The 27,608-nt window shown below is 44.7% G+C and overlaps 1 protein-coding gene across 2 annotated transcripts in view; it reads right to left on the bottom strand.

The window, feature by feature from the left end:
- Window positions 1–27,608, bottom strand: part of PTPRR (protein tyrosine phosphatase receptor type R) — a 193,879-nt gene that overhangs the window by 149,435 nt on the left and 16,836 nt on the right. For both annotated transcript variants that reach the window (XM_007666312.3, XM_007666311.3), the window contains exon 2: window positions 27,091–27,395. In XM_007666312.3, coding sequence (XP_007664502.1) covers window positions 27,091–27,395 — 305 coding nt within the window. The remainder of the gene's footprint in view (window positions 1–27,090; window positions 27,396–27,608) is intronic.

Raw genomic sequence — 27,608 nt, forward strand, 5'->3', positions numbered from 1 at the left:
AGTGAAGCCAAGGATGGGTATTGTTTCAGAAGGGGGAGGTCAACATTATCAAGGGCAGTTAAGAGGTCAGGGAGGATAAGGATGGAGTAGAGGCCACTGATTTGGCAAGAAGGAGACCTTTTGTGACCTTTGAGAGGGTCGTTTCTGTGGGATGAAGGGAGTGAAAACCAGATTGAAGGGGGTCAATCAGAGAACTGGAGGAGAGGAACTTGAGACAGTAGGTGCAGATAACTCGGGGAGTTTGTAGAGGAATGGTGGGAACACGGGGTCAGAGGAGGATTTTTTTTTAGAACAGGGGAGACAAGAGCATGTTCGAAAGCAAGGGGGAAGAAGCCACTGGAGAGCAAACAGTCGAAGATGGCGGTCAGGGAGGGAAGAAGGGAGAGGGCAAGTGCTCTGATAAGGGATGGTATGGGATGTGCACGTAAAGAAATGTACAAGAAGCAGCATGGTCTGGTAGAAAGAGCAGGAGCCTGGAGACAGAGGACAGGGGTTCTAATCCTGACTCCACCATTTGTCTGCTGTGTGACCCTGGGCAAGTCACTTTGATTCTCTGGGTCTCAGTTACCTCACCTGTAAAATGGGGATTAAGACTGTGAGCCGCCCGGGGGACATGGATTGTGTCTGACCTGATTAATACAGCCCGGGGCACATAGTAAGCGCCCAACAAGTACTATAAAACAAATGAACAAATAGGAAAGCCTAGAGAATCCTTTGAAGTAGCAGTCACCCAGCAAAATTACTGCTTTTCTTGAGTGTGGGAAAGGGCAATCAATTTGTCAGTGGTGTTTATTGAGTGCTTATTGTGTGCAGAGCACTGTTCTAAGGAGAAGAGACAAGAGAGCTATTTAGTCTGGGTAGAATCCATCTCCTCCCTTTCTGCAAACAGAAAAGGCTCAATAAATACCACTGATTAATTGATTTATAACCACAATCTTCCTTGTTTCCCCCGGGCAACTGTATCAGGTGCCCCTCTTCCTCATTTCCCTTTGCCCAGTGACATCCCCTTATGCAAGCGCAATCTGGTGGCAGAGGGACGGTGTTTCAGAGCTGGATCTGAAAATGGTACCATTTCAAATTCCCGTCAGAAATGTGTGGAGCCCAGATCCGACTCTGTTTCTGGGTCAGGGGTCAGCCTGCTTTCAATACCAGCTGGGACTGGACCTTGCAAAGTTTGACTCTGTAGTGGGGAATGAAATTACAAATGTAAAGGAGGTAACGGGAACTTTGAACAATTCCCAGGCAATAGGCACAGGAGTCCCAGAAGGTTGAAGCTGGGGTATCCAGTAAAATTATTTTGAAAAATCCAAATTTAGAAAAAATTGGTGGAATAGGAAAACCTAGAACGCAGTGTTGTTTTGGGTGGCCGTGCAGAGAACGTTAGGCATAATCTTTCTACTGTAAGACGCATTTATAATAATGTTGGTATTTATTAAGCGCTTACTATGTGCAGAGCACTGTTCTAAGCGCTGAAGTATTCATTCATTCATTCAATAGTATTTATTGAGCGCTTACTATGTGCAGAGCACTGTACTAAGCGCTTGGGATGAACAAGTCGGCAACAGATAGAGACGGTCCCTGCCGTTTGACGGGCTTACGGTCTAATCGGGGGAGACGGACAGACAAGAACAATGGCACTAAACAGCGTCAAGGGGAAGTAGATACAGGGTCGTCAGGTTGCCCCACGTGAGGCTCACGGTTAATCCCCATTTTACAGATGAGGTAACTGAGGCACAGAGAAGTGAAGTGACTCGCCCACAGTCACACAGCTGACAAGTGGCAGAGCCGGGAGTCGAACCCATGACCTCTGACTCCGAAGCCCAGGCTCTTTCCACTGAGCCACGCTGCTTGAAAGTGATGCCGCAGTGGGTGGTATAGGTGTCACCAAGGTTTCCCTTCAAGAAACATTCAGAGCACCATAGGTAAAGCCATTTATGAGGACAGGTAATACGAGTGAAATGGTATTTCTGGCTTGAATAAGCAATGACTAGAAGGAACTAAGATAACCATCTGCCAATATTTGCTAGACCTAAATTCCAATGGGGAAGGAAAAAGCATGCAGCAACGACTGAGAGGGAAAGAAATGAGAAATGAAAATATTTTGGCCGGAACCAATGTCCGGGGGACAGGGCCCAGTGCAAGAGATGAGAGCTGAGGTGGTTTCAGGAAAAAAGTGAGGTAAATTGTCACCTCAGAGCATTGTGCGGTAGAGAAAGCTGCATCTGACCTTCCATAGATGGAGGCAGGACAGAAATGATCTGATAGAGTGGGGAAAATTGGGTCTCAGAGCCAAACTGCCCTGGGGTCTCATTGGATGGCGGGCCATGGTGGCTAAGAAATGGTTTTCGACAGAATGTTGCATATAGCGTCACTACATTGTAGTGTGACGGAATTACTGTGGCGTCCATCAAAGCAGCTGGATGTCTTCCGTAACCCTGGGTGAAAATAAAGTCTCTTCATCACCCCGACATTTCGGGAACACCTGGCAACGTTGCTTCTCAGCCTACAGCTACGTGTCCCAGAATCTTCCGCGGCGCCAATGTTGGGCAGTGGGTTGAGTGGGTTCCCCCCAACTCCGCCGTCACTGCCCTGACCAGATTTGTCCCCATCCTGACACAGTGGGGAAATATGCCTAAGCCCCTGAGGTCTGGCTCACGTGAGTTGAGTGGGCTCCTTTAGGGACGATCCTGACTGCATTGAACCAATGTCAATCGGGAATAGCTTCCTGGCCAGGAGTGGGTTTGGTTCGATTCGTTTCTCAGGTCAAATGGAGGAACTTCTATTTCCCGAGACTAGACCTCAGGGTTAGATGGAATCTATCTCAAAGAGTCATCCGGTATCTTTCCGAAGAAGTGATGGTTGGAGGGGGTGAAAGCACAGGTGAGTCTATCTTTTGTGGTTGGTGAATAACGTAAGTGAACTACGATGAGAAACGGAAAAAAAAAATCAGCGATTTATCATCCTGGCTTTTCTTTGAAAATTATACCACCTCTTTTACAACCCTAAACTAAAAGCATCATCATGGCAGTCACGAAGGGAAGCGAAAAGTTTAATAACGAATAACAGACTCTTAAATCGTGTTAGATATGAAAGACTAATTGGAGGGAAAAAGTTCTACGGAGTAGTGCAACACCTGGATTAAGCAATGGGAGACATTATAAGAAAAGGGAGTAAGCCTGCATTCTTTTGACAAATGTTTCTAAAAATATACTGGAAATGACTTTGCAAGTAGACAGTTCCACGTGGTTTTAACAGTCACCATCCGGGATAATTACCTTACTCTATGAATCAACTTTCATTTTCAAAAAGCTCTTCCCTCTTAGCATTTATAAACTTCTCTTTTTGTTGTTAATACAGATCACTTAGTGCCAGATTAGGTATTTATCTGGTATTTTTAAGAATTGAAAAATGAATACAGCGTCTTTAGGGGTGTTGATTTTCATTAATATTTTTCCTAACATATGAGATCATTACGAACTTGGGAGGCCTGTAAACTCCTCCTCTAGATTGTAAATTCCTTGAAGGTGGGGATCCTATTTACCTTCTCTGTTTTACTCATCCAAGTGCTTAGCATAGTCCTCTATATAAAGTCAGTGCTCAGTAAATACCACTGATTAATTGACTTCCAATTTCCCAAAACACCAGGCAGGATTTAAAATGGTAATTGGAGTTCTACTTTCACTAAAGGGTTTCAAGGATGAAACATTGGTAGTTTATGAGCGCTAAAAGTGGTATTCAAACGATTATTTTTCACATTTCTTAATAGTTTTACATTCTTAAAAGGAGTCTCCTTATAAAACAAAGGTTTAATTGATCAGGAGGGATTGATAGGAGGGATCCTGCCTATTTAGCTAATATTCCTCAATTGTACTGAAACTTGATATTAGTTACAGAGCGGTACATCACTTCATTGTAGTACTGATATGGGGTTGGTGAGTTTCAGTCCTTTCCCGCAGAACCAGTTGTGTTCAAAAATGATAAGACAAGGGTTTTTTCTACTATATTCAGTCGTACTGTATTTTTGCATTAAGAATCAGTGATATTATTGAGCAGTGGGAGAGTACAAAAGAGTTGGTAGACCTATTCTCAGCCCACAACGAGTTTACAGTCTTGAGGGGGGAGACAGATATTAACATAAGTCAATTATTTTTGGATATCTACATAGGTGCTGTGGGGCTGAGGGTGGAGTAAATACCAAGTGCCCAAAGGGTACAGTTCCGAGGGTATTGATGCAGAAGGGAGAGAGAGCAAGGGAAAACAAGGCTTAATCCAGAAAGGCCTCTGGGAGAAGATGACCTGAATGAAATCTTGAAGGTTAATAATGTCGTTATTTGTTAAGCGCTTACTATGTGCCGAGCACTGTTCTAAGCGCTGGGGTGGACACAGGAGAATCAGGTTGTCCCACGTGGGGCTCAGAGTCTTAATCCCCATTTTACAGATGAGGTAACTGAGGCCCAGAGAAGTTGTGACCTGCCCACAGTCACACAGCTGACAAGTGTCAGAGGCGGGATTCGAACCCATGACCTCTGACTCCGAGGTTGGGAGATGGTGGTCTCCTTTCATGGAGAAGGGGGGAGTTCCAAGCCAAAGGGAGGTTTTAGGAAAGCGGGCGGTGGTGAGAAGCAGCATGGCCTAGTGGAAAGAGCACAGTTAAGAGACCCGGGTTCTCATCCCTACTCCACTAATTGCTTGCTGCGTGACCTAGGGCAAATCGCTTAACTTCTCTGAGTCTCAGTTTCCTCATCTGTAAAACGGGGATTCAATCCGTGTTTTGCCTCTCCCTCACACTAGGAACACGTTGTAGGATAGGGACATTGTCCGACATGATTATCTTATATCTATCCCGGACTTAGTACAATTGTTATATATTGAATATCCATCCTCTTTTTTCTTATGTTCAAGTCAATCAAGCAATATACTAAGTGCTTGGAAGAATTCAATATAATAGAATTGGTATCATTGTCCACAGTGAGCTTACAATCTCTACCTCTACTCCACCCCCACGGCACTTGGGTATATGTGTACATATCTATAATTACATTTATTTGTATTAATGCCTGTTTACTTCTTTTGATGTGTATATAGCTATAATTCTACTTATTTATATTGATGCTATTGATGCCTGTTTACTTCTTTGGATGTCTGTCTCCCCCTTCTAGACTGTGTGCCCGTTGTGAGCAGGGATTGTCTCTATTGGTTGCTGAATTGTACTTCCCCAGCACTTAGCACAGTGCTCTGCACCCAGTGAGCGATCGATACATACGATTGAAAGAATGAAGGAATATTCACATCTCCTCCAAGAGGCCTTCCCCGACTAAGCCCTCTTTTCCCCTTCTCCCTCTCTCTTCTGCGTCACCTATATACTTGGGTCTGAACCCTTTAAACATCTGCTATTGACACTCTCAGCCCCAAGGCACTTACATACATATCCATCGTTAATTTTAACGCCGCTCTCCTCTACGCCGCGATCTCCTTGTGGGCAGGGATCATATCTACCAACTCCGTTGCTTTGTACTCTCCCAAGTGCAGTGCTGCACACACAGGAAGTGTAAGATAAAAATCCCTGATGGATTGATTACACTCTAAAGGGAGCTGAAAATCTCAAGTGTTAGGGAGCGGATATATGGAGTATTCCAATATTCGTGAAACCTTTACTCGGGGAGAGCAATCCTCGTCTGACTGCTGCAGCGGCCTCCCGTCAGCTAACTGCCATGTGGCACGGCTCCGCTATATCTTTAAGCTTTCTCTTTATACCTCTTGCGCTTACGTGGACCGCCCGAGTTCACCATGAAGAAGCCGTTGGGGTAGAACTGGGCTCACCTGACTTGCTCGGTAGAGCAGCGTTGCTGCTGAGAAAGTATATGCAGGCATTAAGTCCAACCAGAGCTCTGCTGCTTCATTCAATGGTATTTATCGAGCCCTTGCTGTGTAAGCGCTTGGTGGGGCACAATATGACGATGAACAGACACATCCCCTGCCCACGACGAGCTTACGGTCTAGAAGAGGAGGAGGACATTAATATAAATAAATCGATTACAGCTCTGTACATACTAAGCGCCGAAGGGCTGGGAGGGAGAAGGTCAGGGTGACGCAGAAGGGGGTGGGAGAAGAGGAAAGGAGGGCTTGGGGAAGGCCTCTTGGAGGAGATGGGCCTTCAGTAAGGCCGCAACTTGACATCCTGTTGAATTCCAATTGTTGGAGTACTGACCATCCAGAGACGAGAAAGAGAACGGAAATTCAAAACAAGACATTCCGCTGCCGGACGCTCTCAGAGGTGAGATTTAATGGGGAGATGGAGTGAATGTAAATGGCTATAAAGAAGATTTTAGAATTGCCCATGGGGCGGCATGTTACCCCTTTTTCCTCATTGCATGGGATAAATATGGGTCTATTTTAGGAGCGTTTAAACTGGCCCAGAAATTAAGCAAGATATTAAATGGGAATTTCTAGAGGATCAGATTTGTGTGGGGTGACCTCTGGTGGATGTAAAATGTAAAAGGAAAGTTTCTTTTTTTTATCACGGAACTGTAAATTGTTTTACAAAGTTAGAATGAATTTTACTCAATCATATTCATTCATTCACTCATTCAAACGCATTTCGTGAGCGCTTACTTTGTGCAGAGCACTGAACTCGGTTGCCTCACCTGTAAGATGGGAATTAAGTCTGTGAGCCTCATGTGGGACTGTCTGCTTAGCTTATATCAACCCCAGCACTTGGAACACAACGAACGCTTAACAAATGCTATAAAAAACCAAATATGATCATCATTACTATTATAATAACAATAAAGATACGCATAAACAAGTGAAAATTAGTTACCGGTCCACAGCTGGGAAAACCTGTACCCAACACAGGGTTTTTATCAACAAAACACAACTTAAAGCGGGCGCTGAATTCTGCTAACTAGCTATTACGTTGTCCAATAACGCATGAGTAGATAGAGGTAGAAAACAAAAATCAAATAATCAATCGTACCGATTGAACTCTTACTATGTGAAGAGCACTGGGCTAAGCACTTGGGAGGCTACAGGACAACAGAATTAGCAGACACATTCCTAGCTCATAATGTGCTAATAACGTCTCACTCCCTTTCCTCCGCCCCGCCACCCCATAGCACTTATGCTTATATGTAGGCATCTATAACTCTATTTCTTTATATTGATGCCTCTTTACTTGTTTTGAGGTCTGTCTCCTCCCCTCTAATACTAATAATAATGATGGCATTTCGTAAGCGCTTACTATGTGCAAAGCACTGTTCTAAGCGCTGGGAGATACAAGGTGATCGGGTTGTCCCACTTGGGGCTCACAGTCTTAATCCCCATTTTGCAGATGAGGTAACTGAGGCACAGAGAAGTGAAGTGACTTGCCCAAAGTCACGCAGCTGACAAGCGGCAGAGCCGGGATTAGAACCCGTGCCCTCTGACTCCCAAGCCCGGGCTCCTGCCACTGAGCCACGCTGCTTCTCTAGACTGTGAGCCCATTGTGGGCAGGGATTGTCCCTTTTTATTGCTGCACTGTGCTTTCCAAGCTCTTAGTAAAGTGCTTCGCACACAGTAAGTGCTTAATAAATATGATTGAATGAAGAATTGAACGAATAAATAAGCCCTCCTTTTCCCCACACTAAGCCCTCCTTTCCTCTTCTCCCACTGGCTTCTGTGTCGACCTGGCTTCTCCCTTCCCCCTTCCCATCCCTATAACATTTATGCACATATCTGTCATTTATTCATTTATATTGACATCTGTCTCGTCCCCCTAGACTGTAAGGTCATTGTGGGCAGGGAATGTATCTGTTTATTGTTGTATGTTGCTCTCCCGACTGCTTAGTATAGTGCTCTGTACACAGTAAGTGCTCAATAAATACGACCGAAGGAAGAGAATCAGGTCCTCACAGTCTAAGCAAGAGGGAGAACAGGCACTGAATCCCCAATTTGTAGTTTTGGGAACTGAGATAGAGAGACGTTAAGCGACTTGCCCAAGGTCACACAGCTGGTAAGTGGCGGAGCCAGGAAATTAGAACCCAGGTCCCCTGACTCCCAGGTCTGTGCTGTTTCCTCTCAAAAGCCAGTATGGCTTTCTCCAGACTGCAAAACAGCCTTTAGCAGCGATGGAGCATCGAACACTGGATTAAGTTGAAGGTCCACAAGGTTGTAGACCCGTTAAAGAAAACGCATCCGGCTTGTAGGGTAATTAATTGATCAAACCAATCAGTGACACTGAATGAGCTGGGAGTCAGAAGGACCTGGGTTCTAATCCCAGCTCTGCCACTTAACTGCTGTGTGACCTTGGGCAAGTCACTTCACTGGGCCTCAGTGATCTCATCTGTAAAATGAGGATTAAGATTGTGAGCCTCATGTGGGTTAGGGACTGGGTCCAACCCAGTTACCTTGTATCTACTTCGGCATTTAGTACAGTGGCTGGCGCGCAGTAAACGGTTAACAGATTCCACAATTATTATTATTCACCTAGCGAGGGCTAGGCACCGTACTAAGTTCTTGGGAGAATTCAGCAATATATGTTTCTTTCCCTCAGGGAGCTTAATGCTGCTTGAGGGAGAGACCAAAATTATTTTCAGCCGGGGGAAGCTGGAAGAATAACGAGTATAAAGTAAATAGCAGTACAGATGCAACAGAACAAAAAACCTGAACCACAGTTGAATGTGCTGACAAAAACATAAGCAATATATAAAAAAAAACTATGCACACTTACAGGAGGGCTGAGGATAGGATCCAAAATACACAGAATGGCCTAGTAGAAAAAGCCTGGGCCTGGATTCCAATCGAATTCTAATTCTAATCCCAGCTCTGTCACTTGTCTACTGTGTGAATTGGGCAAGTCACTTCAGTTTTCTGGACCTCAGTTACCTCATCTGTAAAATGGGGATCGAGACTGTGAGTCCCACGTGGGACAGAGACTGCGTCCCACCCTATTTGCTTGTATTCACCCCAGTGCTTAGTACAGTGGCTGGCACGTAGTAAGCGCTTAACAAATACCATCATCATCATCATTACTGTTATTATCCTCTTTGTATAACCTGCAGCTATAAGAGCTGTAACGGGTTTTTCTCTATATAGCTAATATCTCATTTTCATTGCTTACTTCTTTTATTTCTCTCTTGTGTAGCTACACTCAGTTCTCCTTCTCCCTTCCACTTTTAGAACGTAATCCCCTGGTTTGCCAGGGACTCTGTCTAAATTTCCATCCTCGTGTCTTACCCCACTATCTGGTAAACTGTTCTGAACAAAGTAAATGCTCATTAAATGCAATCCGTATTAAGAATAACAAAGGGGCAGAGGCGCCTTCCATCATTTTCCTTATTTCATGACTTCTAGGAATGGAAAGAATCGTTTCAGGATGTCAATTAAGAGTGTTGAGCTCTGGTAGAGAAAAAGGAAAATGAGGGCATGAGGATGATCATCGTTATTATTAATATCTATTTGGCTTTTCTCCCAACACTCAAACATGGAAGAACCATTTCCACAAACCATTATTTCCCTGTTCCGATTTAAAAGTGCCAAGCGCAAGTAAACGGCATCTTTTTTATCCAAGGATCTGTAAGGGACAACTGGATTCTGCATCTTCCTTCCTCCCCATCGCCTCCCGTCTGGCCTTGGAAGAAAACCAACCATTCAGGTGTCGCTTCCGTGGCTTTAACTGGGCACCGGCCATTTGTTGGGCTACCAAACCAGTGAACTGTGAAGAGGAAGGAGGTCTGCCAGAAGAGAAAAAACAGCTGCTTTCTAATTGCATCACTCCAAAGGCAAGGAAGCTTGCGGATGCCATGGTGAGGCTGATCTACTTTGAGATTAAATGAGGTCACAGCATGCGCCAGTTTCATGTTTTTGACAGAAACTGCAGATAAATGTTAATTAGGCTCTCGGTGTCTTTCTCCAGTGTCCAAAGAGGCACACGGTAAACACCGCTGAGGTAAGATGGAGTTCTCACTGGACGCTGATCACTTCTCATTTGGTAAAGAATGACACCCTCCCCCATTCGTCCCTCCTCCCACACCATTTCTAATGCTATCCCTTTCATCAAAGGCAAGACCCTCTCCCTCCATAATTTTTATCGTATTTGTCAAGAGCTCACTAAGGTGCCAAGCACTGTTCTAAGCACTGGGGGAGATACAAGGCTATCGGATTGGACACGGTTCCTGTTCTGCATGGGGCTCCCAGTCTAGGTAGGAAGGAGTGGTGGGAAGGAGTGTACAGATGAGGAAACAGGCGCAGAGAAGTTATGTGACTCGCCCAAGGTCCTACAGCAGACAAGTGATCGAGCGGGGATTAGAATCCAAGTCTTTCTGACTTCCAGGCCCGTGTTCTTTCCATTAGGCAACGCTGCTTCACTCCGTACTGCCCGATAACCTTTTCTCCACATCTTCACTCGTGTCTACTAAAGAAACAAACAAGCAAACAAAAGGATTCTTGCTTTTGAAAGTGAAAGAGAGCCCTGGTTCTGAGTTTGACTCAAGTTTAATCGCCCCCGCTCAGAAATCTTCATTTTTTTAGAAAAGGAAATAACCTCACTGTGCACTTGCAGTTCTGGTAATCTCATCCCTGCAAAGTTCAGTGTCCTAATGTCAATCAGAATAATCATTTTATTGTGAATGAAAAGTGTCAAGAATGGATCCATTCAAATTCCTCCGTAGAGAAGCAGCGTGGCTCAGTGGAAAGAGCACGGGCTTTGGAGTCAGGGCTCATGAGTTCGAATCCCAGCTCTGCCACTTGTCGGCTGTGTGACTGTGGGTAAGTCACTTAACTTCTCTGTGCCTCAGTTCCCTCATCTGTAAAATGGGGATGAAGACTGTGAGCCCCACGTGGGACAACCTGATTCCCCTATGTCTACCCCAGCGCTTAGAACAGTGCTCGGCACATAGTAAGCGCTTAACAAATACCAACATTATTATTATTATTATTACCTGAATTAGCTTGGATTTGGGTAACTGAGTGGCTGCAATCAATCAATCCATCAGTAATCTTAATGGTATTTGTTAAGTGCTTACTATGTGCCAGGCACTGTGCTAAGCGCTGGGGTGGATACAAGCGAATTGGGTTGGACACAGTCCCTGTCCCTTATGGGGCTCGCAGTCTCAATCCCCATTTTACAGATGAGAGAACTGAGGCCCAGAGAAGTGAAGTGACTTGCCCAAGGTCACACAGCAGACAAGTGGCAGATCCGGGATTAGAACTCATGACCTTCTCACTCCTAGGCCCTTGCTCTATGCTGCTTCTCAGTGGTATGTATTCACCGTGGGGATTTTATTCTTTCAAACATCGATCCAGCTCACATCGCTATTAGCCTGTGCAATATATTCCATTTCCTAAGGATAAAACTGAGCCCAGGGCGAAATGCAACCTCGGGCAGACAATGACTCTCCCACCCTTCGAAGCCTTATTGAAGGCAAATCGCCTCCAAGAGGCCTTCCCTGACTACGCCCTCCTTTCCTTGTCTCTCACTCGCTTCTGTGTCTCCCTGACTTGCTCTCTTGATTCACCCGTTATCATTATTAATATTAAGTGCCAAGTCAAGTCGTTTCCAATTCACAGCGACTCCATGGATATACTTTCTCCAGAACGTCCTGTCCCCTGCCATAATCCGCCACCTTTCTAATGGTTCTTCCGTTACCGTTGTTATGATCTCTAATACTAATGATAACGTTGGTATTTGTTAAGCGCTTACTATGTGCAGAGCACTGTTCTAAGCGCTGGGGGAGATACAGGGTCATCAGGTTGTCCCACGTGAGGCTCACAGTTAATCCCCGTTTTACAGATGAGGGAACCGAGGCCCAGAGAAGTTAAGTGCCTTGCCCACAGTCACACAGCTGACAAGAGGCAGAGCTTGGATTCGAACCCATGACCTCTGACTCCCAAGCCCGGGCTCTTTCCACTGAGCCACGCTGCTTCTCCGGTCTGCCTCTTCCACGTTTTCCCTGGACTTTTCCTAGCATCAGTGTCTTCTCCAGAGAATTAGTCCTCCTGATTATATGTCCAAAGCATGCTAATCTGAGTCGAATCATTGGCCTTCCAAAGACCACTTTGCTTTCATTTGCTCCAAAATCCAATTATTCACCCATGTGACTAATGAACCTTCACTCCCACAGCACTTTTGTGTAGATCTGTAGTTTTATTTATTTGTATTAATATGTGTCTCCTCCTCTTGACGGTAAACTCATTCTGGGCAGGGAACATTACATTGTTATGTAGTACTCTCCCAAGTGCTTAATCCAGCGCTCTGCACATAGTAAGAGCTCAATAAATACGACTGACTGGCTGACTTGCATCAAGTCCATCAATTCAGTATTCATCGTCCACCAGGTATCGCTACAAGATGCCCCCCAACACTACTTGCAGCTTCAACAATAAACGCGGCCATTGGGTTGGTCATTTATCCTCCTGATTGTTGCTCTTGGGAGTTTTTACGGTATTTATTAAGCTCTTACTGTGTGTCAAACGCTGTTCTAAATGCTGGGGTCTTGTCTGGCCTTGCGCCGTCGAGTCGTCTCCGACCCATAGCGACACCACGGACACCTCTCTCCCTGAACGCCCCACCTCCATCTGCAATCGTTCCGGTAGTGGATCCGTAGAGTTTTCTTGGTAAAAGCTATGGAAGTGGGTTACCACTGCCTTCTTCCGCGCAGTAAACTCGAGTCTCTGCCCTTGACTCTCTCCTGTGTCACTGCTGCCCAGCGCAGGGGAGTTTGGAACAAATACCACTGATTTATTGGTGGAGGTAATAATAGCGATAGCAGGGAAAGGTTACGATAAAGCTCCTCCAGGGCAGGGATTAAGCCTGCCAACTCTATTTGACTCTAAGAGCTTACAACGGAGCTCCCAAGCAGCCACCACCCAAACGAAATGCAGAACGGTTTTGTTATTCCGAGAGCTTCGCTGCTTGCCAGGAAACGCCACCTCATTACCCTGGGGTCCAGCTCCAACTGGCTCCTCGGCTGACAAGAGATTTCCAGACCGAGTGCAGGCTAAAGGATGCTCCATCACTGCAAATTCGATTTCCTTGCACTCTGAAATTAGATCCGTGCCTCCTGATTACCATTTCCTGTATTACTTCCTGGAGAAGCAAAATCAAATATGCCCCCAATCCAATTGCAAAACTCAGATGGCTTCTTTCAAATCACTTCCCCGTAGAGGGATCAGAAATAAAAGCATAAAAGAATAAAAAAAAAAAACCCACTTACTCCTCAGATTCCTCTTTTCACCAGTCTTATCTGCCTTTTTAAAATTCATATTGCTACTTTTGTCTTTCCTTCTGTCCATAAATCCTTTAGAGATATTAATGCTTTATAGGGACCAGGGAATTTCAATCAGTAGCGTTGGCAATACTGATAATTGGAGTATTTGCAAAATGTTTACTATGTGGTAAGTGCTGGGGTAGATAGAGGATAATCAGCTCTGATGCAATTCTTTCGCCAAGTAGGACTCACAATCTAAGGAGATAAAACAGGTATTTAACTCTAATGAACCAATCAGTGATATTTATTGAGTGCTTAGAGTGTAAAAAGCACTGTTCTAACCGATTGGGAGAGTATAATAGAGTTCATTCAATAGTATTTATTGAGCGCTTACTATGTGCAGAGCACTGTACTAAGCGCTTGGGATGAACAAGTCGGCAACAGATAGAGACAGTCCCTGCCGTTTGACGGGCTTCCGGTCTAATCGGGAGACGGACAGACGAGAACAATGGCAATAAACAGCGTCAAGGGGAAGAACAGCTCGTAAAAACAATGGCATGATCAAGATAGTGGAGGAAACAGGCATTCAAGTCAAATTTCAGGCTAGGAAACTGAGGCACACTGAAGTTAGTGCCTTGATCAAAGTCACGCAGCAGGCAAGTGGCAATTCTGGGATTGTTCATTCATTCAGTAGTATTTATTGAGCGCTTACTATGTGCAGAGCACTGTACTAAGAGCTTGGAATGGACAAATCGGTAACAGATAGAGACAGTCCCCGCCCTTTGACGGGCTCACGGTCTAATCGGGGGAGACGGACAGACAAGAACCATGGCAATAAATAGAATCGAGGGGAAGAACATCTCATTAAAACAATAGCAAATAAATAGAATCAGGGTAATGTACATCTCATTAAACAAAATAAATAGGGTGATGAAGATATATACAGTCGAGAGGATGAGTACAGTGCTGAGAGGATGGGACGGGAGAGGGAGAGGAGCAGAGGGAAAGGGAGGAGAAGAGGGTTTAGCTGCGGAGAGGTGAAGGCGGGGTAGAGGGAGCAGAGGGAAAAGGGGAGCTCAGTCTGGGAAGGCCTCTTGGAGGAGGTGAGCTTTAAGTAGGGTTTTGAAGAGGGGAAGGGAATGAGTTTGGCGGAGGTGAGGAGGGAGGCCGTTCCGGGACCGCGGGAGGACGTGGCCCGGGGATTAGATCCCAGGCCTCAATTTTCAGAGGGGAAGCCCTCCTCACGAGGTCAATAAATACCACTGATTGACTGGTTGATAAGTTGGAAAATGGGGGTGGGGGTTGGTGCTCAAGGAAAAAGAGGTTGGGAAAGTGAGAAGTTCTAGAGTCAGAGGAAGGCAGAGATTCTATCAGGCTTTTAATGAGGAAGGAAGTGCGAAGTTTGCGCTCAGGAAGGTTTCAGTCAGAAGCAGAGTGAACTCCCAAAGAAGCACATGGAGGAGCCGCTAAAGGAAATATTGCCACGGTTTCGGAGAGGAGGTGACCTCTGGGTATCAGTCTCATCAGTGGTATTTATTGAGTGCTTACTGTGTGCAGAGCACTTTACCAAACATTTAGGAGAGTACATTCAACAGTGGATAGAGCACGGGCCTGGGAGTCAGAGGACCTGGGTTTGAGCACCGGCTCCGCTACTTGTCTGCTGCGTGACCATGGGCAAGTCTGCGTCTCAGTTACCTCATCTATAAAATGGGGGTTACGACCGCGAGCCCCAAGTGAGACCGCGTCCAACTTGATTAACTTGTATCTACCCCAGTGCTTAATACAGTGCCTGGAACATGGTAAAAACTTAACAAATGCCATTAAAAACAAAACAAACAACAAAGCAGAGTTGATAGACACTTTCCCCACCCATAATAAACTTACGATTTAGGGGGGATAAATTAGGAACCAGTACCAGTTTAGGGGAAAGGGTCTATTCCTGGACCCATTTAAAAATCCTGCTTGTAACATTATACGGTACTGCTCTAACTACATTCTATCATCATCATCAATGGTCTTTCTTGAGCATTTATTGTGTGCAGAGCACTGTACTAGATGCCTGGGAGAGGACAACATAACCATTCCTTGTCCACGAGGCGTTCGCTGCGAAGTGCTCCTGAGGTTCCATAGGAATTTTTTGCAGGTAGGAAAACCAAAGGTGGTTTTGCAGTTAAACCATTCAATTAAATAAATATCGGTTGCCTGTGTATCAAAGAGCGAGGGGAGGAAGCTTGAACTGAGAAACTTACTCTCTTAGATTTTGAGCCCCGCTATGGGACAGGCACAGATCTGATTAGTCTGCACTTACCCCAGCACTTAGCCAAGAGAAAGCACTTAGTGAATGACAGTTAAGTAAAAAAAGGAGTAGGGCATCTGGCATCGTTCCAAACTGCCGCAATCAGCCGGCAAAGTGCAAGACTAGCGAGGAGAAGCCTGACTACTTTCCGTGCGTTTGGGCGAAGAAGTAAATCTAGGACTCAAGAAGTGATGGTAGTAAACTAGCTGAGAAATGGGAGGGTGTGGATAAATTGGCATTTATCGAGTGCTTACCACGTGCAGGGCCCTGTGCTGAGCATTTGGGAGTCACAACCCCTGTCCTGAAGCCACTGGGACTCTGGTGCTCACAAAAGGGCGTCCGACTTTAAAAGGCCCCGAAACGTTACAAGAACGTGGAGAGAGCAAAGGTGACAACTCCATGGAGAATTGTAAAAGACAAATCTTAAACAGAGTGGACAGATGAAACCCTTTCCAGGCACCGTGGCTAATTCTCAACTGTGGATTCTCTCCCAGAGCTTAGTAATAATAATAATTATGGTATTTGTTAAGCAGTTACTATGTGCAGAGCACTGTTCTAAGCCCTGGGGTAGACACAGGGGAATCAGATTGTCCCACGTGGGGCTCACATTTTTTAATCCGCATTTTTACAGATGAGGTAACTGAGGCCCAGACAAGTTAAGCGACTTGCCCAAGGTCACACGGCAGACAAGTGGCGGAGTCGGGATTAGAACCCACGACCTCTGACTCCCAAGCCCGTGCTCTTTCCACTAAGGACAGTGCCTTGCATGTGGTAAGCGCTTAATAGATACTATGACTACTATAATGAAGCAAAAACGAACAATGTGCCATAATGGTGAAGAGGGGAGAGAAACAGGAGGAATGTGAGTTTTGTGCCCCGAAGTTAAAATAGGGGACCCCTCAGAAGACATAATTTGAGAAGAGGAATGGTAGAGTCGCGGGACATTTTGATAACAAGTGTAACAGTGCCGAAAGGCTAGATCCTTTTGAGCCCACAACGTCAAGGAATAATTAATTAACTAATTAATACATTCATTCATTCAATTATATTTATTGAGCGCTTACTGTGTGCAGAGAACTGTACTACAGCGTGGCTCAGTGGAGAGAGCCCGGGTTTAGGAGTCAGAGATCATGGGTTCTAATCCCGGCTCCGCCACCTGTCAGCTGTGTGACTTTGGGCAAGTCGCTTGACTGCTCGGCGCCTCAGTTATCTCATCTGTAAAATGGGGATAAAGACTGTGAGCCTCACGTGGGACAACCTGATTACCTTGTATCTCCCCTGTGCTTAGAACAGTGCTCTGCACATAGTAAGCGCTTAACAAATGCCAGCATTATTACTATTATTACTAAGCTCTTGGAGAGTATAATTTAGCAACAAATAGAGACAATTCCTACCCAACAACGGCCTCACAGTCTAGAAGCGGAGTGTGTTGGGAGAGGGGGGGCATGCATTGGGACACCTTGGAAAACACCTTTTTTAAAAAGCGGTACTAAGTGCTTACTTTGTGCCAAGCGCTGTGGTAGATCCAAGATAACAGGGGACACAGACACAGTAAGAATTCAGTGAATACCCTTGGTTGATGGATTGATCGCTTGCTTGAAGGATTAAATGATGGCGTTCCTACTGATGTGCTTAGATGATGACATTTATTAAGAGCTACAATGTGCTAAGCACTGAGTTCGTTACAAAATAATCCGATTGGTCACGGTCCTGATCCCTCTTGGGGCTCACGGTTTGAGAGATCAGAACCACTCTAGGTTGTAACTCACACCAGTTCAGTGGGGATCACTCCTCTGTTCAGGATTTGTTTCGGCCAACGTGGCAATATTTGTATCCCAAATGGAGCCACTTGACTGCTGAAGGAATGTTCAAAACAATAAATCTTTTTTTTTCCTGGGAACGGTGCTTCCGAGACGGAGTGTTTTAGATATGAAGAAGCAGGTGGCCTTGAATAAGCTGCTTATTCCTTAGTTTAGTGTTTCAAGAGAGAGATTTTGAATTGGACACAGTCACGCTGTCTGCCAAGTTTAGATGTGAGTGAGAGTGATGTTTTCAAACTATTCTAAGTAGGGATTTGAAGCAAAACAGCTGGATAGCTTGGGGGAGGGGGTTTGTCCAGTTGACAAATGCCCCTGTGCGCTTAGACTTCAGTATAATTATTAATTAATAATAATAATAATAATAATGTGTTTACTGTGTACTAAGCACTGAGGCATATATGATACAATCGGTACAGACGCAGTCCCTGACACACACGAGGCTCGCTGTCGTAGAGGGAGAGAGAACAGGTATTTAAATCCAATTTTCTAAATGAGGAAACTGAGTCATATGGTAGTTAAGGGACTCCCCAGGGTCACACGACAGGCAAGCGGAGGAGTTGGGATTAGAACTAAGACCCTCTGATTCCCAGACCTGTCTCTTCCCACCAGGCCAAGGTACTTCTCGTTCATGAAATTTGAGCGCCATCTGATCGGAAAATACGGAACCGCTTTTCTCTGCGAGGTCCTCGACGGCAGGAATCGCGTCTTCCACCTCTATCGTACTCTCTCAAGTACTCAGCACAGTGCTCGGCACAGAGCAGGTGATCAATAAATGTCACTTATTGATTGGTGGGAACATGGCAATTGTCCCACCGGACTCTAAACTCTTTGAGGTCAGGAATCGTATTGACTCACTCTACTACAATCTCCCAAGCACTAAATACAGCCCTGGGCATAGAATACACGCTCAGTAAATATTTATTGATTGGTGAGAGCATGGCAGTTTCCCGTTAGACTGTAAACTCCTTGAGGACAGGGAACGTGTCTACCAATTCAACAGCACAAAAGCGCTTTAAAAAGCTCACTCTGCACACAGTAAGCACTCCATCAATACCATGGCTTAATTGATTCATTGATTGTCCAGAGAACCACGAAAGAGAAGGAAAGAGATGGAGGACGTAGGCGCGGAGAAGGGCCGTGACTGCAGGAGGGCCACGTTTCCAAGACCGAAACAAAGTAGGGCCTTGCATCATCATCTAAGTAGTTTCAACGCGAAGGCCTGATCGTACCCAAGTTATCCCGATCATTTCTCTAATTTGCCAATTCATAAAATCGAACGAATTTCAGAAATTAGCGAGCAGCATATTAGGTGGGGAGCCCGTCGACTGAGTGGGCAGAGGAGGTTCATGGCGAGGATTCAACACGGCAAGGTCTCCTTGCCAACCGTGACTGATTTCCTCAGTGGGCATTTAACCCAGTTCCTCTTGCTGTTATACAACTGAGTCATGCTGCATAAATAGTTGACAATTATGCATATTTTTATTGGGCTCATTGACAAGATGAGCAAAATTAAGTCCCCATGATGAAACACAACTTTGAAAACATTTTTTTGTATTCAAGGCTCCTTACCCTCCTGATATTAATTAATGCCCTAATGAAAGTTGCCTGTTATCAGATCTACCAATTTCCTTTTTCTAATATCTAGACCACCTTTCAATTAAAAATCAAAGAGCCAAGTACTGATGAGTAGGGAAGTCATGAATGATTTATGGGTGGCCTACTTTTATGTAATGGTACATTTATTATTCTCCTTTCATCCTCTAGCATGCCATTTAATTCCTGAAAGACTAATGCCGAGGCTATACGATGAAGACTATATCCACTTTGAAGACCTCTTTCCCAGGAAGCCGATTTCCAACTAAGCTGGCAATCTTTTTTAATTTATCAAGCGGGTTCCTAAAATAGCCAATTAAATTTTAATGTTCTTATTCACTTTCGAACCGGCGTCCTTTTCGGCTCTCTGACTTTAATGAATCCGAAGAGAACGTCTTCTCTCAGTGCAATCTCTATTAGGCATATCTGGGAGTATTTTCCGTGCAGCAACTCAAACCCCAATATTTCTGAGCTAATCGACTCCGAGATAGAACATCTGTAAAGTCTGGAGAAGTTTTTGAGTCCTGATTCCATCCCTCTAGAGGCTCCGGGGCCCCAAGGAATCATCATTCTGGAATATTTAGCCCTCTAGGCTTGCACGCACACAATCCCTCTCTCTCTAGAGTGGCATATTTAAAGCTCTCTCTCCTAGGACAGTTGCCTTGAACATGTCCCACCATCCACTTTGATTTATGTTGACTGGCAACTGTGCTGTGATGATTAAGACACGCCCATCTTCATCTCTGCCAGAATGCACTGAATTCAACATTATCAATCAACTGTGTTTTCTGAGTGTTTACTATGTGCACAGGTCTGTACTAAGCGCTTGGGAGAGTACGGTACACAGGGTGGGTAAACACGTTTCCCACAAGCAACCATCCCCATGTTAGTCAGGTATTGGATGCTCTCTTATATCATCTTGCCATAAGTTGCTAAAGTCCCTCTTTATTCAAGGTGGATTGTTGCAAACACATTATTATTTTTAGATTTGCTGAGTAGCCGTGGGTATTCATTCATTCAAAGAGCACAGGACTGAGTTCGAATGCCAGATCTTTCATTGGCCAGCAGTGTGGCCTCGGGCAGGTCACTTAACCCGCCTCAGTCAATCGATCAATGATATTTATTCAGTACTTATTGGGAGCGGAGCACTGTACTAAGTAGATGAGCCCACAGCTCCAGTTACTGAAAAAAAAACCGAACATGCCTAAAATAAATCAAGATATGCCAGAAAAGAAGTCATCTGTGGTATTTTAAATTTTTATTGAAATATCACGGTTTTCCCTTCAGGCTACTGATAGTCCATCAGTCAAAATGCGCATTCTTATAATACAGTACTGGTAACTGATGGAAAGACTGGTGAAAATTAAGGAGATGCAATACAGATGAATAGTCTGAACTGACCAAACTGGAATCCATCAATTAAGTAAAGGGGTAGATACAATAATTTCTCCCAGTAAAATGGGCACAGGCTTTTTCCCTAACTCGGAACACATAATTTAATCCTACACATTTGACACTTGTTTAAAACGGTATTTGTTAAGTACCTACTATGTGCCAAGCACTGTAGGTAGATTCAGGATAATCAGGTTGGACACAGTCCCTGTCCCACATGGAGCTCAGAATCTTATCCCTTCTTTTACAGATAAGGTAACTGAGGCGCCGAGACTTTAAGTGACTCGCCCAAGGTCACTCAGCAGATGAGCCAGCACTAGAACTCAGGTCCTCTGAATCCTAGTCCCATGCTGTTTCCACTAAGCCACACTGCTCTCAGAAGCATAGAAAAGACGTGATAATAATAGTAGTGGATTTTGGGTGTCATGCTACGTATCAAGTACTGGGGTAGATGCAAGATAATCAGGTCAGACACGATCCCTGTGTCGTCTTGGGGCTCCAAGTGGGAGGGAGAATAGGTATGGAATATTATTTTAAAGAGGAGGACACTGAGGCATAGAGAAGTTGTGACTTGCCCAAGGTCACACAGCAGGCAGGTGGCAGGGTAAGAATTACAGGTCCTCTGATTCACAGGCCCGTATGCTTTCTACCAGGCAACACGGCTTCAACTTCCAAAAAAAATCAAAAAGGTAGAATCTATGGATGGATGGGGGCACCTTTTCAGTTTACAAAATGAAAGCGAGACATTCCATAATTACATCAGACTCAGTTTCTTCTGCCTAGCATTATGCCCTCGGGCCTAGTGGAAAGCGCAAGGGCCTCAGAGTTGGGGGACCTGGATTCTAATTCAGGTCCTTTCACTTATGTGACCTTGGGCATATCAGTTTCCTCATCTGTAAAATGGGGATTAAATACCTCTTCCCCCTCCTACTTTCACTGTGAGCCCTCTGTGGGACAGTGACTAAATCCGACGCGGTTATCTTCTAACTTCGTTCAGTTCAATGCTTACCAGATGGTAAATGTTTAAGAAAATACCACAATATTAAGAAATAATTTTAAGAAAAATCTAATCATCCTAATACCCCTAACATTCCTAATGTTCCCTAACAAAAAAATAATAGATACTCAATAAAACCTCTTTGGTTACACATATAAAGTTCTGATCATGTCAAGGGGCCATGACGGGGGTTACCACATAAGAGGTGTTTGTTCGGATTATGAATGGATCTGGGCATCCTATCAGTTGATGATGATATCTGTTAAGTACTTTCAAGTGGGGAGAGAGTAATTGTTTGTCGGATATGAAGAGGGAGGGCGTTCCGGTCCAGAGGCAGGGCGAGGGCTGGGGGTCGTCAGTGAGGTACACGAAATCGAGGTACAGTGAGAAGGTTAGCGCTAGAGGAGGGAATCGTGCGGGCTGGGTCGTTGTAAGAGAGTAGCGAGGTGAGGTACGAGTGGGACTTTGGTATTCACTCTACCTCCTCCACCCCCACAGCCTGAATCGTTTTTCTAAAAAAAGTTCAGTCACCTCTCCCCACTCCTCAAGAACCTCCAGGAGTTTCCCACCCACCTCTGCATCAAACAGAAACTCCTTACCACTGACTTTAAAGCACTCGATCGTCTTCCCCCCTCCTATCTTGCCTAACCGATCTACTAAAGCCCAGCCTGCACACGTCGATCTTCTAACACCAACCTACTCACTGTACCCAGACCTCGTCTGTCTTGTCGCTGACCTCTTGCCCACGTCCTCCCTTTAACCTGGAACCCCTTCCCCCTTTATATTTAACAGACCACCAATCTCCTCCTCTTCAAAGCCCTAGTGAAATTATATCTCCTCTCTGCTAGGGGAAGGAGCGTGGCTTGGTGGAAAGAGCACAGGTTTGGGAGTCAGAAGTCATGGGTTCTAATCCCGGCTCCGCTACTTACCTGCTGTGTGACCTTGGGCAAGTCACGTAACTTCTCTGGGCCTCAGTTCCCTCATCTGGAAAATGGGGATTAGGACTGTGAGCCCGGGACAACCTGATTACCTCGCATCTACCCCACCGCTTAGAGCAGTGCCTCGCACATAGTAAGTGCTTAACAAATACCCTCCCAGCCTCACAGCACTTAGGTACAGCTCCGTAATTCATTGCTTGAAAGTAGTATCTGCTCCCCCACTTAAACCGTAAGCTCACTGTGGGCAGGGAATGTGTCTCTTTATTATTGCACTGTACTCTCCCAAGAGCTTAGCACAGTGCTCTGCACCCAGTCAGTGCTCAATAAACACGATTGAACAAATTAATTAATTACTATTTTTGTCCGTCAGCAAGACCTGCAAAATATTCATCCTACGTGAGATTGCCGAGTGGTAACCAGCTTTTGATTTTTGCTTGGGATAAAGAAGGTACCCGAGCTTGGCATCCTCATCACTAAAGAGAGTACTGAATTCTGGGAGGATAAAGACACCGGCGAGAAGCTTTTCAATTGGAACAGGAAACTCCATCTGCCTCTTTCAAGGCAAATTGCTTCAAGCCATTTATTTCATGGTCATTGCTGATAATAGCTCTACTTGACAACCATAACTCATTTTTTCATTTTGTTCTTAGGCTCCGTATTCGACTTTACACTTCTAAGACAATAGAGCAGTGCCCATTTTTTTCCTAAAGGCCGTTTTAGGCCCATTTGTTCTATTTTAACATCCGTTTAGCTCGTTCAGACAAGAAACCACTAAAGCTGTCCCAGCTGACATTTCAGTAATCGTCATCCCCGCGAGGAAGGCTCTTCTTCCCCATCGGAGGCTAATAGCCCACAAACCCCAGCACCCCTCTGGCTTAACTCCATCCTTCAGCCTAGAGTTGTTCATTACCTACCCTCTTCCTTCCCTCCCCGTCTCTCCACCCACACCCTCACCGTGGAATTTCTAAGTGCACCGATCTCATTGTCTAGATGGCAGTTTCCACTCCCTGCTCAGAGTTGAGCAATTCAAAGGAGCTTAAAATGTGGACGTCTCCCAGCCCGTTTGGTGGCTCAGTGGAAAGAGCCCAGGCTGGGGAGTCAGAGGTCATGGGTTCTAATCCCCGCTCCGCCACTTAGCTGTGTGACTTCAGACTTTGGACTTCTCTGTGCTTCAGTTACCTCATCTGTAAAATGGGAATTAAGACTGTGAATCCCTCGTGGGACAACTTGATTACCTGGTATCCCCCCCAGCACTTAGAGCAGCGCTTCGCACATAGTAAGCGCTTAACAAATGCCATCATTATTATTATTTGGATCTGATGGGGTATTTCAACTGATGCAATGTGCTATTGCTTCCTCCCAGCCCGAGTTGCTCCCTTTTCTGGAACTTCACCTTCTAACACTCTTAAGCCATTAGGACTGGAAAGCACTAAATGGTTTCAGAGATGCCTGCAGAGTGAAGCTCTGATTGGTTTCACCACTAAAATTGTGACTTGAGTCTGGAGAATAATCTGGCTCGGTGCTTGCAGTGTGAGCGTTTCGTCTTAATGTTGGTATTTATTAAGCGCTTACTATGTGCCGAGCACTGTTCTAAGCGCTGGGGTAGACACAGGGGAATCAGGTTGTCCCACATGGGGCTCACAGTCTTCATCCCCATTTTACAGATGAGGGAACTGAGGCACCGAGAAGTTAAGTGACTTGCCCAAAGTCACACAGCTGACAAGTGGCAGAGCCGGGGTTCTTCTTCTATGGTTAAGTGACTCGCTCAAGATCATACAGCAGATACGGGGCAGAGCCAGGATTAGAAATCAAGTTCCTTTTGATTCCCAGGTCCAGGCTCTAGATATTAGTCGTACTGCTTTTCTTCCTTATGAATCGCTTCAAAACTCTACGGCAAACTTCGTATATGTGATGAAACTCAACATACTGGGGGAGGAAAGAAGTCTCGGACCAGTGGATGGTTTATTTCCTTATTATCCTACGAGATTTCCTCGAATGGCTGTAAAACCATCATCTACCCATCTGCCAACATGCAGCAAATATTACATTTTAGACATATTGTGGAGGAAGGAAGAGAAGAGGCCATGTTTACCTTTAAGAATTTTATAATCAGGAAGATTACAAAGAAACACGCCTTTATTGGGGCTTGATTTTTAGGCTGGAAGTATTTTTTTCCACCTGCTTCCCCTGACTTATGCCACCTAAAGTAACTGCCGGAAGGGAATGTGTCTGTTTATTGTTACATAGTCAATAAATATGAATGACTGACTGAATTAATGAATGAATAACAGTGAGGTTTTTGAATTCCTAAATTCCCTCACTGCCTCTTAACAAAAAGGGTAAGGCGATATCATTCCTCTGACTCATACAGTCTTTTGGCAAATGGAAGAAGAAAATTGTAATAACACTGTGTTAGTAGTTACTAATCTGTACCCATTATTTCATCTTTGTCCTGGATTCTGGCTCTGCTGTCCTCTACAGATATATGTATCTTGGGGATGCCTAAATAGTAATGATAATTATAGTATTCGTTAAATGCTTTTATGGGCCAGGCACTGCACTAAACACTAGGGTAGCTAATCGGGTCAGATGCAGTCCACGTTCCATATGGGGCTCACAGTCTAGAGAAGAGGGAGAGGAGGAATTTGAATTCCCATTTCACAGATGAGGAAAATGAACCACAGAGAACTGAAGTGACTTGCCCAAGGGCATATACATCATGCAAGTGGTGGAGCTGGGAGTAGAACCCAGATCCTCTTTCCACTAGTCAACACTGCTCCTCTAATTGGTTCCTTAAAATAAATTATTGCAGTCTCATAAATACGCATAGTATGCATTATTTTTGCACTAAAAAACCGAAATGGAGTTAATGATAAATTCAGATTACCCAGCTTCCCAAATAGATTTTAAAACTCTAAGAGTTAACCCTGAGGAACTTTTAATAATTCTGCCAAAACTGAAGACCCACAGGGGAGATTTTTAAGAGTAAGCTACTAGACCCAAGATAACGTATACTGTTGAGAAAAGACAAGCTACCTCTTTATTTCTGTTTTGTATATTAGGGTGAGGGGCTCTGGATTTGGAAAAGGGCAGAGTTTTAGGGCATAGCAGAAATGAATGTGATGGTACTTTCCTCCTCTGTCAGTTAAGCCTCCTTTTATAGACTGATATATGGTTCTATTATTTGTAGAATGACATCTTTTTTATTTGCACCTCTTCCCTCTATCGAAATGCTAGTTCTATGGGGGCGATCACCCATTTTTCCCCTGTGGACTAGCCCTCTGTCCAAAGAAGACCACGGATATAGAATAAGGGAAGAGTGGGAGGAGAGAAGATGCAAAGAGACAGATAAAACTGCAGCAAGAAAAACACAATTTATTTGGAGAGGAATAAGTGTTGCTTGGTGGACCCTGGAACTCTGGACGGTTTCTTTGAAGAATTTCAAACTTCCACTGACATGAATGTGAGTTAACACTTATCATTATTATTAATAATAATAATAGCGGTATTTGTCGAGCACCTTTTAAAGAACTTTACTAAGCACTGGCATAGACACAGTCAGATCAAATGCAGTTCCTGTCTCACATAGGGCTCACAGTCTGAGGGGGAGGGACAACAGGTAGCTTAATCCCCATTTTACAGATGCAGAAACTGAGACACAGAGAAGTGACAGGACTTGCCAAACGTCACAGAGCAGGCAAGTAGAGCAGTGCTTGGCACAGAGTGAGTGCTTAACTAGTACCGTGATCATTACTATTATTAGGTGGCGGAGTGGGGATTAGAACCCAAGTCTCTTGACACTCAGCTATCAGCTATTTCCATTAGGCAGCACTATACATTAGAATGGAAATCTGTTACCGATTTGTACATTCCAAGCGCTTAGTACAGTGCTCTGCACATAGTAAGCACTCAATAAATACTACTGAATGAATGAAATCTGAACTTAATTCATTAAGTAATTCTTCGGTGTTTCGAAAGTGTGTCACCTAATTAACTCGCATCTACCCCAGTGCTGAGAACAGCGTCTGACACATAGTAAGCACTTCACTTGAAGAAGAGATGCCTAGCGGATGGAGCACGGGCCGGGGAGTCAAGGAACTGAGTTCTAATCCTGGCTCTGCCACTTATCTTCGGTATGACCTTGGGTGAGTCACTTAACTTCTCTGAGTCTCAGTTACCTCATCTGTAAAGCGGGGATTAAGATTGTGAGCACCGTGTGGGACAGGGACTGTGTCCAAACTGATTTACTCGTATCCACCCCAGTGCTCAGAACAGTGCCTGGCACAGAGTAAGTGCTTTAAAATACACCACAGTTAGGATTATCATTGTTATTGCTCACAAATACTGGTGCTTCGTACAGTGCCTGGCACATAGTAAGTACTTAAATACCATACTTTATTTTAATTTCACAAAAAAGCAAAAGAAAATGCTGCATTTCATCACCTAGTACCGAGAGTTACATGTCTGTCGATCAGTGCTATTTATTGAGTACTGCGAGAAGGTGATGGTAAATCATTCTCATATTTTTTACCAAGAAATCTCTGTGGACCCCAGGACGACACTGGAGAAGATACGTCAGTGGAGTCACCATGGGTCGGAAGCACCTCAAAGGCATTTGACAGCAACGACTGGGTGCAGAGGGCTGTTCTAAGCACTGGGGAGAACACGATACAACCAAGTAGGGGGACACGAAGAGCTACCATCTCCTTCTCCAATCTTCTATCTATTAGGATAAGCCGTTAAATTTCCACTTAAAAGACACGTGTTGATTACCTATTGAGAACTGCTATGAGAGTGGACTACTGTATTTTCAGTGATATAAACCCCCTTCCCAAAGAGTGGAATAACGAAGACTGAAAACTGCACTTACCACAACAATCAAATTAACTGCTGGGACGGGAAGATTCTCCACTTCTAGATCTTGACCGGTCATAGCTAACAAGTTGAGAGACGGATCGTACGCGGATCTAGGGAATGTGGATTTCTCTATTATCCCCGGCTGGAGATTGCTTACTTTTGAATGAAAGAGGGAGCGGACATTGTGTTTATAAGTCTTCTGGTGGTTAGTGTCCAAGCTTTTCTCAATACCTTGCACGTGGCGATGGATAAATATAGGTTTCCCACTCTTCCTCTGATGGATGGGCAAGAAGCGGTCATTGTCTCCTGAAAAGGACCCTGTAGGGAAAAAGGAAAGAAAAAAAATCAATCCCTTAAAAAGCTTTATTTCATGATTCAGGCACAGGGAATCATCCCATAAAGATTGTCCCTTGGCAATGGAAAGACTGCAAGACTGCAACTCTGTTATAGTGTATTCTCCCACTCTGTACACGGTGGGTGCTCAATAAATACGACTGATTAATAAAACTTCTGCTGGATCTCCAGACATTT

Source organism: Ornithorhynchus anatinus, chromosome 14, assembly GCF_004115215.2.
Source record: "Ornithorhynchus anatinus isolate Pmale09 chromosome 14, mOrnAna1.pri.v4, whole genome shotgun sequence".
Lineage (NCBI taxonomy): Eukaryota > Metazoa > Chordata > Mammalia > Monotremata > Ornithorhynchidae > Ornithorhynchus > Ornithorhynchus anatinus.